Source organism: Notamacropus eugenii, chromosome 6 (assembly GCF_028372415.1).
Source record: "Notamacropus eugenii isolate mMacEug1 chromosome 6, mMacEug1.pri_v2, whole genome shotgun sequence".
Lineage (NCBI taxonomy): Eukaryota > Metazoa > Chordata > Mammalia > Diprotodontia > Macropodidae > Notamacropus > Notamacropus eugenii.
Window position 1 is genome coordinate 326,315,472 of NC_092877.1, and position 15,933 is coordinate 326,331,404.

Sequence of the window (15,933 nt, forward strand, 5' to 3'; positions counted from 1 at the left end):
ATGTAGCCAAAATTAGAAGAAAAACAGGAAACTGGGGGAAAAATTCATGGATGCCATTTTCTGGATGTCAGATTTCTGGACACCATTTTCTTTATGGATGCCAGGAAGTTTCTATGATGAAGCCCTCATTTCTCAAATATATAGAGAACTCAGTCAAATAAATTGTGGTTTATGATTATGATTGAAAACTACTATTCTATAAGAAATGGAAAGCAGGATGGTTGTAGAAAAATCTACAGAGACCTATATGAACTGATGCAAAGTAAAATGAGCAGACCAGGAGTACCCTGTACATAGTAACAATGAAATGATGATCAACTGTGAAAGACTTAGCTACTGTGATCAAGATAATGATACAAGACAATTCCAAAGGACCTATGATGAAAAATGCTATCTGCCTCCAGGGAGGGAACTAATGAACTCTGTTGAAGCATACTTTAATTTCTTTTCATTTTTTCCTTTTCTTTTGCTAATGACTAATATGGAAATATATTTTGGGTGACTTAACATGTATAATCAATATCAAATCGTTTGCCATCTCAAATGGGGGAAAGGTGGGAGAGAGGGAGAGGATTAGAAATTAAATTTTAAAAAAATGAATGTTAAAATTTTTTACATGTAATTAAGAAATATTTAATTAAATCAATAAAAATATATTTTAAAAATCATTAATTTTTAATAATTCTTACCTGAGGTCCTGGAAATCCAGAAATACCCTTTTCACCCTTTACCCCAAAACCAGGTTCACCCTTTACATGGTAACATTTTGGAGATTCACATGAAACACGAAGGTGAAACATCCAATTTTCAGCAATATGGAGAAAAAGAAAGATGTCATTATTGGCAAAAACAACTCAAAGATGACTTAGACAATCATTAGAGAAAGGAGAACCTATGTGATTATAGCAATCATTCTACTGAGAATCTTAAATGTGAAGGAATGAGAAATAATGGAGTAAAAGACAAATATCACAATTTTTTAAAGAGAGAGAGACAGACAGACACAGACACAGACACAGACACAGACACAGAGAGACACAGAGAGAGAGGATTACCTACCTTGGCTCCATATGGTCCAGAGGGACCAGTGACTCCAGGCATTCCTTTCATGCCCTAAAAAATCACAAGGGTTAAGCTCTGGCTTATTCTTACAATTTAAAGATTGAATTTCAGTTCATTTGACAAAGTAAAATGCAACCTCCTTGGAGGAGGGTATTGCTCTATTGTCATGAATTTCCAGTACCTTGAACAGTGCCTGGTTTGAATTACGTACATAATAAATGCTTAATGAATTGAATTGGACCAAATTGAACCTAAGATATTTATTCTTTCATCAGTTCCTTTCTTCTGTTTTTAAAATAAACAGTATGACTTCTGACTCTGATGTACATATAAAATCCACAAGACACTAACAAAAGTACTAGTAATATTGAAACTGGTTCTGTTGTATCAGAGAATATCAAGGAGAAAATATGTGGTCTGTCTAAACATGGCATCTGACAGACAAGCTAGACATGCAGCCCCTGAGAATGGAGTGAACCTTTTGGAAGAAAAGAATATAATTTTACAGGTTTGCTTGAAAACAGTAACACATTTTAAACATAATAGCTGCAACAGCAAATCCAAGGATGAATGTTTGCTGTTTTTTTTTTTTCTTATAATCACAAAATACGGACTGGATGCTTTAACTTGGGTTGATATTCACAGCCCCATGAACTGAGGACATCATTAACGTGAATAATGTGTCATGGAAGAAGTATTATAATATTACATTCCCATTTATTTCAGTGCTATAAGCAGCCCATGGAACTCTAGATTTCAATACACATACCTTTTCTCCCTTAACAAGACATGAACCAGGAGGCCCAACCAGTAAGGTTGGTCCTGGAGACCCTTGAAGACCGACTTCACCCTATAAAAGGCAAATGATACCAAGGCAATCAGAATGTTGAATTATCCAGAGATGGAAGATTAGATTAATCTGTGAGTCATGGGATAATACTAAAATTTAGAATTACAGTTCATGAAATTAATTGAAAAGAAGTATCAGAGTAAATTAAAATACAATTTTCAATAATATACTTTTAACTTTGCTAATTGCACTGAGTAGGAACAAAAAAAAGTGTCTTTTAGCCATAACTTACAAAGCCATTTCTTACTTGTAGAAACATGCATTTGCAGATGGTTTTCTAGTAGTGATGAGTAGAGACTTTATGTTGCTTTGAGCCATAATCTCTCTCTCTCTCTCTCTCTCTCTCTCTCTCTCTCTCTCTCTCTCTCTCTCTCTCTCTCCTTCACCTACATACTACCTTTCCTCCTTTCTGCCTCATTCTACCTAGTTATTCAGCATATCAAAGGTTTATATAAATGAAATTAGTACAACAGAAGAAACATTAAAATAAAATTTAGATATCACCTCCTCCCCACATATGCTACACTTAACATTTTTAAATATGGAAAGATGCCACTGGTTTCACTGGGCTAACTAGCCATTTTTCCTTGCCACAAGGAAAGGTAGAGTGCTTGCTATTTTATAATGAAGGTTGTTTCATGAAGATCCATCCCAATTCTACCACCCTCATTATAGAGCTGAGGAATCTTGAATGTTGTTCTGTAAATTCGCTGCCTAACCAACACTGCTTCAAAGCTGGGTCTGAAGGAGTGTGCGTCTAAGAGTGAGTGCTCATCAGTATAATCATGTCAAGTGGTGCTCTCCATCAGTTTACCTGGATGGAACCGAGGGCCTCAAATTTAGTATGTACATCAATTTATAATAAATAGCATATAAAACTGGGTATATAAGGACATCGAAGTTTCTCTTTGAAACTTTAAAATATACTTGCTATGTATCTCTCTTAATCAATAACATTTATCCCCTTCTTATTAAGCTGAAGCTCAGTATGCGAGTTAGCCTGAAGGTTAAATTTATCCTGTAAATAACGCTAATCACTATGACCAAAGGTCAGGTGTACATATATTATCATCATCGTCATCTCTAACTTATAAAATATTCAAAGTGTTAAATATAAGTCTTTCATTTGATCCTCCCAACATTCCTGGGAGATAAGGGCTATCATCCCCATTGTACAGCTGAGGAAACTGGGTCTGAGAGAGGCTAAGTGAATTGCCCAAGGTCACACATCTAGTATGTGTCTGAGGCAGGGTAGGAGCTCAGGGATTCTTGACTCCAAGGCCAATGCTTTCGCCACTACAGCACCTAGGTGTAAATTAAAGATAGCAGAACACTTAGACCTATGCTTGGACAGTAACTGAATGCAGACTGTTCTTACTGGATCTCCAACTTGGCCTTTTACTCCAACACCTGGATTACCCTAAGAGAAAGAAAAGGAAGAAATTAATGTTTTCATAAGAATTTAAATGTAAACTTTCTACCTAATCATTTAGTTTGTTGGAGTTTATTAAAAGCTTTTGGGATGCCCACTAGCAAGGAAAAATCCAAAAGGCTAAAAATAACATGGATAGTTAGTTACACCTGTGCATCTGTGCTCTTTTCAGAAATTCTTTGACTTATATATTCCTACCTGGTCACCCGGCCTCCCAGGGTGCCCTGGAGGTCCCTAAAAAGGCAATCACAAACAGAAAAACAAATCAGTTGGTCTAGAATTTTGAGGCATTCTTCCATTTGGTCCCTCCATTTGATGACTTAAGTAGCCCCTTAATATCAACTCAATAAAGGAAAAACATAAATATTATTTTTGATATGTGAGGACAATACTCCTGACGGCCGGAAAGACATGACTTTCCAAGAATGGTGATGGATTTGTATTGATCTGATGACAATTTCACTCAGTCCACCCTATGCCCAACAGTATTGTTGTTAAGAATAATAATTACAGGATAGCAATAAATCACATTTACAGTATACTTTAAATTTTTTAAATGCTTTTTTTTACATCAACCCTTAGTGCCAATAGTATTACCCCCAGTGACAAATGGGAAAATGGAGGCTCCCAGAAAGTTAGTGACTGGTCCCTGACCATGTGGTCCACCAATGATGGAAACAGATAGCACTTGAGCCCACAGGACTCTGTTTATTGTTCTCATTGCTAGAGGGAATTTTATATATCATTTCCTTTTCTTCTTTTATTATTAACTAGACAAACATCAACAAACATGAATGTTAACAGTGACATTCCATCTGACTAGATTTGAAGTTAGTTAGTGACTGTGGTATAGATTTTGACAAAGGAGCAAATTGCATTTTTGGAAGAAAATAAAGAACATTACCAAAAATAATGTGCCACTTACTGGAGGACCTGGTATTCCTGGAAATCCCATTTCACCCACAGATCCATTTGCCCCTCGAGGTCCCTGTGTAAGAGGGAAAAAAAACACATTTATATACTCATATCTCGTTGTATCACAAAATCTGCATGGAATCTTAGCAGCTTAAAAATACACTTTATCTCCTAAAAAGCCCTTATAGGTTCCATTTTCTATCAGCAACAACCCTGCAACAACAGTGTGGAATTCTATTGGCTTCCAATCTCACCAAACCTCAGGACACAGGTAAGAATTTGACACCCTCAGGGTCTGGTAATTGCCCCCTCTCTAACCAATACAATGGTCCTTGGTTAAAATATGCCTCTATATTTGGAGTTTTTTTTTAAAGAGATTATTTTTAAAAATTTAAAAATCAAAATTAACATAATTCAATGTATTTAATTCTTATGTTTGGTATATTTAAAAAATAAGAATAATATTTACTTGATTTCTTTTCTTATCACATTACCCTTCTCCCGTGGGTTATACCTGTAACTCTTTTAATATAGGGATCTCCCAGCAGGGAAATTCCCTTCACTAATAGAGAAAAGACACTCATCTATAATACATAGTATTAAAGAATTGTCCAGAACACCTGCCCATGTCACATAGCTAGAATGTATGAGAGGCATGACTTGAATCCAAGTCTTTCCAATGCCAAATATGACCTTTTATTTGCTATACTATCCTACCTCTCTACATGATCGCATGCATTTTAAAAATGTGCTAACTATAGGTGAATAGACACACAGCTTTGGACCTGACTCTGGGGAGGGACCTGGACCATTACTGTATAAATTGTCTTCTATTCCTTAGGATTTACATATATATATATAATGTATATACACATTTTATATATACATATATATATATGATAGGGGTATATGCAAATATATGTGTACATATACATGATAGTGATGTGTGTTTATGCACATGTACACATGTGTGTACATGCATATATGTATGCATATTGTATTGATGCACATCGTGCATGTATGTGCATGTATGCACATGTGAATATATACAAACGTGTATTATGCATATGTGTATATATGATAGGCCCATGTGTGTGTATCCATCTGTATGTTTGTATGTGTGTGTGTTTTATCTGTATATATGCACACACATACATATGCATATACACATATATGTTCACATATACATGCATACACAGTATGTGTATGTATATATGTGTGCAGTGTGTATATGTGTGTATATTAGGGATAAGGGTCTGGACATCTGTTTTCACTGATATTGGGAACTTTAATGGTCTAATGATGATTTAATGGTCTAAAATATAACTATTCTCTCTTTTCAAATATAATTTAATAGTTTTTTTTAAGGACATGCTAATTGATCTACTTGCTTACATGCACACGAAAGGTATTTCTTCTAGATGATCAATGACGAAAGTCAAGTCATCCTTCTCTGGCCGGCAAAAGATTTACATAAATCTGAGAAAGTCATCTTGCTTAGAAAGCCATGTCAGAAGAGGATCATTAGAAAGCCCCTGCTTTCAATCTCATGATTATTTATAAATAGAGGTGACTATGAGGTCACAATACTTCAGAAAGTGAAGTGGGACTAGGGATGGCACATCAGTCAATTCTTGATCAATGCAGAATGGTAGAAATGTTTGGATAATTCAAAATAAGGTAACCAAAATTATTTTTACCAGGATTTGCAACGTATTATTGTTGTGGGTTTATGTAGTTTTTATTTGTCCAGAAGATTTGCTTTATATTTAAAACAGGTTAAAATTATCTTGAATTCATTGAGCCAAATGTCAAATGGGGAGCCAGCCAGCCCAAGCTGAATTGAATGTCAAGACAAATTAGACCTGTGATTAAACTTTTGCTTTGGAAAATCCACAAAGCATATAATCCCTAAAATGACAAAGAATTGACTTCACACATTGATCAAGAAAGGCCTGGAGACATATAATCTATAGGAGAGACTTACAGGTAAACCTGGAGGTCCTGGATCACCTCGATCTCCCTGTAACATTGAAATCATTTTATTGGTAAAATAAATACAATTGATGGAATGTATTCTCAGCAGTGCAATGAGTCAAGACAATTCTGAAGGATTTATGATAAAAATGCTATCCATCTCCAGAGAAAGAACTGATGGAGTCTGAATGCAGATCAAAGCATATTTTTTTCTTTAATTTATTTTTCTTGTTTTTTCATATTTTCTTTCACAATATGACTAACATGAAAATATGTTTTGCATGACTGCACATGTATAACCTATTTCAAAATTGCTTGGCTTCCAATTGTGGGGAGGAAAGAAAGAATTTGGAACTAAAAAATTTGTTAAACAAATGTTAAAATTGTTTTTACATATAATTGAGGGAAAATGAAATATTTTTTTTAAAAAAACTGATGGCATACATTTACTGGGGGGATCTTTTAGCTCAGTGCTTTAAGGATTCATGATTTTGTCAGTTTGGGTACTCTATCCATTGACACAGATCACGATGTCATTACAACTAAGGAGGAGTCAAGAGTTGGTGTAACCACCCTGATGAAGTGCATATGTGTACACATATGTATAGCACAATGCCCTCCTAATCAGAAAGACCAGTTAGAGGAGGGTCTAGAAAAGGACTCATGAGAGTCCTATCTACAGGCAATAAGAGAATTGTTGAAGTTGTTACTTTTATCCCTTAAATAAGAGCAGGAATCACTTTGCACCAGCCCTGAAGGGTTGATCCTACTTTAGTACATCCTGCTCTTCCTCTAATTTAACAACACTGCCTGTGCCCAGTCTCCTACCCATTCCCCACCATACCACAGCAACTTTAAGACTTACTATATAGTCTTAGCACCTATAAGTTTTGGAGTCAAGATATCAACCTCGTTCTCCAATTGTCAATATCACCCTTTCTACCTTCAATCCTTCCCTTTGACTAGAAAGATCACTTATGAAATTAAGCACATATTTGGGTACCAAATCAGTCCATTTCTAAACCTATGCTGACTTTATATTTATTCTAAATCTACTCATAGATGTACATGTTGTCTACCCTATTGCAACTGGAAGCTCCCTGAAGACAGGGATGGTTTACCTTCTGTACTGGGATCCCCTGTGCTCAGCACAGTGACTAGCATGTAGAATGGGGCTTACCGCTGCTTAGCAACTTGTTGATTGATTGAGTATGCTTTTTGTACAATCACTGCTTGCTAAGAACTCTAGACGCTTTATTTTAAATTTAATTTAATATTGGTTTAATGTTGAAGTTCTTGACGTTTTCAGGGGCCTATGTTTGCCAGTTAAAGTACAGTATCCTTGCAAATAGATGTTTAATACATATTCATCAAACTAAATTTGGTTTTTTTATTTTTTATGCTGACCATAAATACCAATAAGATCATTTCCATAACTCAAAAGAGGATTCTGTATGAAACTATAAAACTTCTTTTCACACCATTTGCTTTTTAAAAGGATAAATTCTAAATTCTACTTTTCAAACTGTCCTTGTCCGTGAAGCCTTCTGAACATCCCTCTGTTCTTTCTCTTCTGCTCATTTCTCAGGGAAGTTCTCCAATCTTGCTGCCTTTGGGCACAAAGTCCTGTAGGCTTTTCATGTCTCTAGCTCGTCTCTGGTTATAATGGTATGAAGCCCTATACTGGCTCTGGTTTTGTGGGGGCTCTGTTTCCTATCATCTTTAGGCTTCTAGATAATCATTTGTGAAGTTCTGGAGTGAAAGAAGTCACTGTAGTTTCTCATTAATTGCATTATCGCTTGTAACTGCCTACTTTCAAATACATGCTATTTGATAAAAAAAAAAAAAAAACAAAAAACAAAAAAACAAGGTAAATACTTTAAAAGTACCGCATACATAAATGGTGCATGCGTCCTGATAACTAACAGTCACTGTTCTGGTGGACACTTCAGCGCACTATTCTTGTAGGTGCAAGGGTAGAGTGTTTCCTTATAATAACATGGGAAGAAAATAGCTCCACCTGCACAGGCATGTGTTAACAGCAAATACAATCACTTGGTTTTCCACCTACTTGGCATTTCTGGTCTCCTTAGAACATGACGGCCTAAATCATCAAAGGACAGGAAGTTGTAAGGACTTCATTAAAGAATTAAGACTAATCATGTTACCACTTTTGACAGTTCAACAACACTGGAATACTCACCGGGAGGCCTTTAATAGCACCTGAAATATAGACTGAATTCCCTTTTTCTCCTACTGGCCCCGGAAGACCCTGAAAAATCAAACATTTGTTTAGGAGGAAAAGTACAAAACTGTTAGAGTATATTCTAATTCATGTTCACCATTATTTTGCTGTTGAGTTGTTTCAGTCATATCTGACTCTTCATAACCCCATTTGGGGTTTTCTTGGCAGAGATACTGGAGTGGTTTGCCATTTCCTTCTCCAGCTCATTTTACAGATGAGGAAACTGAGGCAAACAGGGTTAAGTGACTTGCCCAGGGTCACACAGCTAGCAAATATCTAAGGCCAGATTTGAACTGGGGAAGATGAGTTCTTCCTAACTGCAGGCCCAGCACTGTATCCACTGCCCAACCTCGCTGCCCAGCCACTGTTAATTACTAATGCCTCACTAGTAATTTAAAATATATCTTGTTGATGCTTCTTTGCTCCCTACATTGTATTATTAGTTTTAGCTATAATTGTCCTGTGCTTCTGAAACATATTTTTTATATCCATCAGAAATTTGGATTAAATCCTAAGATTATCAGTAGGAGAGAAAAAATAAACTACTGATATTGATGGCCATAAATTCCTTATTAAGTAAACTGAATTGCATTGATTTCCAAATAATAAAAGGCATGGGCAGGAGTAACCTCTCTGTCATTGATCATATAATAACAAGCCAGGAATGGAATAAAAAAAATTACTGATTTTATAGACTAGGAAGAGATTCAGAGCTGGAAAGGGCCCTGAGGGATTCCGAGTCCAACCCCCTCATTCTACAAATGAGGAATCTTAGACCACTAAGTATTAGGAGACATGTACATAGTCATCTAAGTATAGTAAGTTATCCCAGGAGGGATTTGAATTCAGGGCTTCCTAACTCCAAATTCAGGATTCTTTTTCTTGGATCACGTACCTATATATGATATCACTCTTTGTATACAAGATTCTTTGTGTACATAGCATAGGATTGAATGGCAAAAATGACACCTTTGATGCTTACTGTCTCTCTATGCCCTTTTTCAAGATGCAACCTTTCTGGGCCTCACTTCTATTATCTGTGAAATGAGAAGGCTGTGCACAATAACCTCTCAGATGACTTCAAATTCTAGATCTATGATCTATGCAGAAGGTGGCTAGAAATACTGAGAAGCTTTGCAATGAAAGGGTGAACGCTAGTCTTGCTCTGGGCACTAAAAAAAACAAGCCAGCTTTTACTATGAAAGCTACTACATTTGAATTCTGTGCTTGTCTTGGCTCCATTGAGTCCAGGGACAAAATCAAAAGTCAGCTATAGCTTTGGAGCAAGAAAGGCTTACTAGAAACACCCTGAGTCTATATGATGATTAATCAGGGAGAAACAAAAAGTCACAAGAAATAGAATTAAATGGCCGAAGTATCTGTAGCCTTTATAACAAGTAAGTGGCAAAAAGGAAGAAATGTCCAAAAAATGAAAGTGTGTTCCTTGGGGGACCTCGATTTAAGACAGACCTTGGCACTAAGAAGATGAGATATCAAAGGGTAAGCCCTTGGTTCAAGCCCAAGATGTTTGGGGAAGAATAAATTCACAAAAAGAACTGGGAGCTTGGACTTTGCTGATAATGATCTATTTAAATGACTCTCAGTGAACCCAATGAAAAGGGAGTTATTTATGGTGTGCTTAGGGTGCCTGTTCCAACAACTAAATGACTTATGGCTTGGGAGATTATTTACTTTGGTAGTTTTCAACCCGGAAATTTTTATATCCATTAGAGAGGATAAAAGGGCCTTTCATCATTAATTATTTGTTTAGTGGCCACATGAGTACATGCAGGTTAGGGCAATGAGACATACCCCAGTGCCTTAAAGAGCGTGAGGTCACTGATGTGTCCCATCAAAGCATTGGGATCATAGGATGCTAGAGCTAGAAAGGATCAGGGAGATCATTTAGTCCATTCCTCCCATTTTACAAATCAGAAAACTGAGCCCTAGAGAGAGAGAGAGATGATGCGACTGACCTAAGGTCACATACCTTAGTCAGCAGGTAAGCAGAAGCAGGGTCAAGATTTGAATGCAGGCAGTATAGAGTAGTGGACACAGCACTGGGCCCAGAGTCAGGAAGACCTGGATTCATATCCTACCTCAGACACTTCCTAGCTATGTGACCCTGGGCAAGTCATTTTACTTCTTTCTGCCTCAATTTCCTCATCTATAAAATGAGGACATTAAACTTGATGGCCCCTAAGGTCCAATGATACTTTTTGATCCAATAATGACAAAATAAATTCTCTTTGCATTGTGACACATTCTCTCTTAACAAAGGCTAAATATCCAATTGTACCAGTGCTGGAGAAAGTGCTTGGCATTCACATAATTCATGTTTCAAGAGATGTAATTGAGCCCAAGCATTTTTTTCCTTTCATTAAATTTAAAATTTTTATTTAAAAAAGAAGATTCACTATGAAAATTTATGGCAAAATTCTACTCCTCACTTATGCATAGCACAAAGGACTTGGCCATTTTCAATGTAGATAGATGTTAAAAAGACATATACATAGACAGATACATAGACAGATAGATAACATATGTACATATTTATACATACATATATACATATACATGTGTTCATATACATATACATGTCACTCTTGCTTTATTAATAACTTTTCACTTCAGGGTTTCCCAGAGTGTTTCTACATACAATAAAAGTCAAGGACTTTCAGGTTGTAGACTATGGTCTATGGAGCTGACAAGTTACAGATATGAATATACATCTGTCTGCTAAACCCATAAGGCTTGTGCTTGGAAGGCACACTGATTTCTAATGTCATATGCAAGTGATGTCTTACAGCTGGACCTTCTCGTCCTGGTGCTCCTCTCTCTCCTTGAAACCCTGGATCTCCTCTTGAACCACTGCGGCCATCAATACCAGGTTTGCCCCTCGACCCTGGAGGTCCAGGATAGCCCTGAGGGGAAAAAAATGACTCCTTTATGCTTGGTACTTTTATGAACTTCAAATATATTCTTAATATTTGATTAAGCAAAATAGTTTAAGAGGTTGGACACCCACATAAGAGACTGTCAATTGTTCAGGCAACCTCTCCTCTTTATTAAGTGTCATTATCAAATCATGACTTTAAGTATGGAGTATGGCACCTGGTGCCATGTCAAGTGATACAGTGATTTTGTGATTTCACATTTTGGAGACTTCATTTAATCTGTCTGAAAACCTTGGGCCCCAAATGCATCATTTTCATTCTCCCAGTTATTACATTCCCTTTTTTAGTGGGATAAACAAAATTTGTAAGTCATTATATTTCTCCTGCACGTATGGATGTGAGAATAAGTAAGACATTGTCTTAGATTTGGTTCAAATGTGTAACTTTGGCTTGAATGAGTCTCATTTTTTCAAATAAGAATTCTCCAGGGTTACTTACAGGTATGCCATCCAAACCCGGGAAGCCAGGTACTCCTGTTGGACCCTAAAAATATCAGAAAGTATAACCAACATAAAGGATAATCCATGATTAGAATAGCAAGTAAGTTAATTTAATGAGAATAGTCATACGTAGGTTTAAAAAAAGTTTAGTTGTATTATTTACTTGGATTTTTACACTAAGAGATATAACTTCTAATGCTTTTTCAAGTATTTAAAATGTCATTTAGATGGCCAGTAGCAAATATTACATCTTTAATTTACCAAAAAAGTCTTACCTTATCTCCTTTATCTCCCACTGGTCCAGGAGGTCCACTGTCACCTTTCATTCCTTTCTCTCCTGGTAATCCAATGGACCCAGGAGGTCCTAGATCTCCAATAGGGCCTTGGGGCCCTAGATGTCCAGGTTGGCCCTAAAAAGAATAAAAGATAGGGTTCTAAAGTAGTATGCTCAAATCTTAAGGAATGTGTCCCTGGACCTGCATCATTCTGCAGAGAAACACGCAAAGGAATATCTCAACTTACTAGGAACACAAATGATAAATTCCATGCAGGGTCCTCACAAGCAATTCCTTCACTAAGTCCTGCTTTGATTAATTCCTGTTAATGACCCTATTCTCAAAGGCTACAGTAGCAAGACACAAGCTCTCAAAGGTCCTGCCCATGCTGGAATATTGATATGATGACAGATTTGTATTCCTGTCATCTGAACCATCTTCTAAGTAAGTTTGGAAAGATTCATCTCCAGAAAGTTGACCATACACACACACTCACACACACACACACACACACACACACACACACACACACACACGTATATACGTATAATGTATCTATACACATATATAAAATATACACACATCAAGGTACAGAGAATCATACATGGAGGAATTATCCATCCTGACAATCACCCACCCTGGAGGTATCAGATTAAATATTTCTCTCTTATTTCTTGTCTTGATTGAGATATTAAATTAAGATTTCTCTTTAGAGTATCAAAGAACTAAAAAGAAAAGACTTCTTCACTATAACAAGTAAAGCAAGAAATGAAAACTTCCGTGGATGAATCTCGTTAATTCAGATGGCACAGTACTTTACAACTGGAATAGGAAGCAGAAGGACTTCTTTCAGAGTCAGTTTCATGTGTCTTCATAGGTTTATGGGGACAAAACTCAGGCTTACTCTCTGTGTGACCTGTGTAACCAATTCACTTTTCTGGAATTGTTTCCTCCCTTATAAAAATGAGGGAGTAAGGTCAGATGGCCTCCAAAGTCTCTCTAAATCTGTGAATACTCAGCTGTGTACCTTATAGTTCAGAAGGACAGATCCTTGACTTAATTCTCTTCCTAAGTCTGAAATGAAACAAGACTTGGCAGCGTCTCTGACATAGAAGAAAGAAATCACAAGAAAAAAAGAGAAAAATTCTCTGTCATCTCTAACATAAGAGCACTGAATGCCACAACCATAGTGGTCTTATAGAGGAAGTGGTACTGCAAATAAAAGTTTGTTCAGACATATTCTTACTATTGACTCACAGCATAAGGAGCAGAATTCCAGGTCATGTGTAGACCCATGACATTTTGGCTCTGCTTCCTTCTCAGATTTGGGATATCCATTTAAAGGGAGGGAGTTACTTTTCCTTCTTGTTATAAATCCACAAAGGGGGCATTGAGACCAATCAATAAGCATTTATTAATTACCTACTGTGTGCCAAGCAAGTTCAAATAGTTATAACAAACTACTTCCCTCTTTTTGCCCCCATCAACCAGGAAAAATACTAATATTCAGTCAGGAAAACAGTGAGCATTAAGAGAAAAACAGCTTATTTTTCCCCAGCTATTTGATTTCAGTGAATACCCCCAAAGATCTGATACCTCTAACAAGGGTGGTTTTGATAACCTTGGGCTTCTCTCCCAGTTCTTATGGCTCAATGGTGCTTTTTAAAAAGTGTTTTCTTTCCTACCAGTGATCTCTAACTAAATTTCTGAAAGCCAACTTTGATCTTGTAAGTATACATTTTCTTCCTTTTTGTGCCAAATTTTCATCTAATAAAAATACATGGAAAATGAGCAGGAAGATGAAGACAGGGCTTTGTGAAAATTAGAACTTGCTTGATAAATTACAAATATATATCTCAACAGGGCATGATGGCAAATGCCTGTTATTTCTGCTAGAGGGAAGGCTGAGGCTCGTATGTGACTTTGGGAGTTCTCAGATGCGGCAGGGCTAAAGTTGGTCAGGCATATAAACGAAGTCCAACACTAATATGGTGAGTCCCCAGGATTGGGGGTGAGGTGGAGGGGAGGCTCGACTAGGTCTAAGGATGAGTGAATTCGTCCAGATCAGGAATGGAATGGTCAAAGCCTCTGTGCCTCGAGCAGTGGTGAGATCAGGACCATGAGGGGCTGCTATACCTTCCAAGTTGGACAAGACAGGGAGACCTACTGTTCACAGCAGCTGCAACAACCACCGTCTCTTCAAGTCTAATGCTTTAAAAGAATTGCAGCACCCAAGTGTGGACAGTGGAAGTTAGGATATGATTGCACTCAAAAAGTACAGTCTGGCATAATGGACAGAATACTGGACTTTGGACTTTGGAGAAAGGCTTGAATTCAAATCCTGCCTTATATACTTATCATATGATCATAATCAACTCTGTAAGACAGGGATCAACCAATCCGCAAGTTTTCATTAAGTACTTATGTGCCAGGCACTGTGTGTGTGTACTAAACACTGGAGATGTGAAGAAGCAAACACAGCCTTGCCCTCATGGAGCTTATAATTTAATGTGGGCAACAGCATGTACATGTACCCTAAATACCATAAAAAGAGAAAGAAATAGAATACAAGAATTACAAAGAACAATTCACCTATGTAACAAACCTTAATTGTTTTTTCTTGAAATTCAAAAGACAGGAAACATGGTATAGCTACACTTAGTCAGAATATCCTTCCTTTCACCTGTACTGGGTATGATACTTCAGTCACTTAACCTCTCTGTGGCCCAATTGATCTAATACTATGAGCTATAGAGCAGGTGTGCATTAATAGAGGGAATTTCCTCGCCTAGAGTTCCCCATACCAATAAAAGACTCAAAAATTAGCTGTTTGATTTTTTTTACTATGTGCTATTTGTCCTTTATACAAACACATATTTTATGCCTTGACTCCCCAAATTCCTCATATGAAAATTGTATCCTCTGCCTCAAACATAGAACTTTAGGATAACATCTACATTGAGAGCCAAAAATTAATACTTGAATATAAAATGAAAATCTAGACAGAAACAGTGAGTTAACTCCACCTAGATATTATTTTTTTAAATTTCATTTTATATATTCAGCGTTGATTGAAGGAGGAATAATTCAGTCTGCAGGTGAATAAGAAAAGGATACTTATTTCATTGATGTGTTATTAGTCTAGCTCCATGAGAGACAAAATGGTCTGATGATCTGAAAGGGGCCTGGAAGACAGGAAGACCTGAGCACCATTACCTAGCAACTCTGACACATGCTGCGGGGAAGGGGGAGGAATCGGGGAAGTCACTTCAACTCTCTATGCCTCAGGCAAAACTGAGCCCTATTCTTACTCCTCATCCTTCCTGACCCCTCTGAAGCTATACAACCCTTACTGACCCACATTGGAAAGAGAATTTTGCTCAGTAGGTATTCCCTATTCCAGTGAAATAATGAGGCTAAAGGAAAAAACACCTCCATGGCACAGAATAGGATGCAGAAAGATTGTGTCGACAGATGAATTTTTTTTGTTCATTTTCAAGGTTATGCAAGAAAGAAATTCTACATGAATTAAAATGAATGACAGGCATAGAGGGATTTATTTTTTCAAACCAGAAAAATGATAAGTAATTATAGAAATATTTTATCATTTTCATCTTTTAATAAACTTCTTCCCCTCAAAAATTATTCCATGTTTAAGTGGGATGATATACAAGATCCAGAATGATAATATATTTTCTAGAACTGTTATATTTAATTCATTTTTAGTTTTAAAAAATATTTTGGTACTGCACACATTTAATTCAATGCATGGTTTATAGC

At 36.7% G+C, this 15,933-nt stretch overlaps 1 protein-coding gene across 3 annotated transcripts in view; it reads right to left on the reverse strand.

Moving 5' to 3' along the window:
• Positions 1–15,933, reverse strand: part of COL4A4 (collagen type IV alpha 4 chain) — a 141,873-nt gene that overhangs the window by 90,636 nt on the left and 35,304 nt on the right. For all 3 annotated transcript variants that reach the window (XR_011968995.1, XM_072617989.1, XM_072617990.1), the window contains 11 exons: positions 12,154–12,288; positions 11,877–11,921; positions 11,289–11,405; positions 8,440–8,508; positions 6,247–6,282; positions 4,270–4,332; positions 3,543–3,578; positions 3,291–3,332; positions 1,832–1,912; positions 1,060–1,113; positions 690–749 (listed from right to left, as the gene is read on the reverse strand). Coding sequence is in view for 2 of the 3 variants with exons in the window: in XM_072617989.1 (XP_072474090.1) it covers positions 690–749; positions 1,060–1,113; positions 1,832–1,912; positions 3,291–3,332; positions 3,543–3,578; positions 4,270–4,332; positions 6,247–6,282; positions 8,440–8,508; positions 11,289–11,405; positions 11,877–11,921; positions 12,154–12,288 (738 nt within the window). In the remaining variant the exon portion in view is untranslated. The remainder of the gene's footprint in view (positions 1–689; positions 750–1,059; positions 1,114–1,831; positions 1,913–3,290; positions 3,333–3,542; positions 3,579–4,269; positions 4,333–6,246; positions 6,283–8,439; positions 8,509–11,288; positions 11,406–11,876; positions 11,922–12,153; positions 12,289–15,933) is intronic.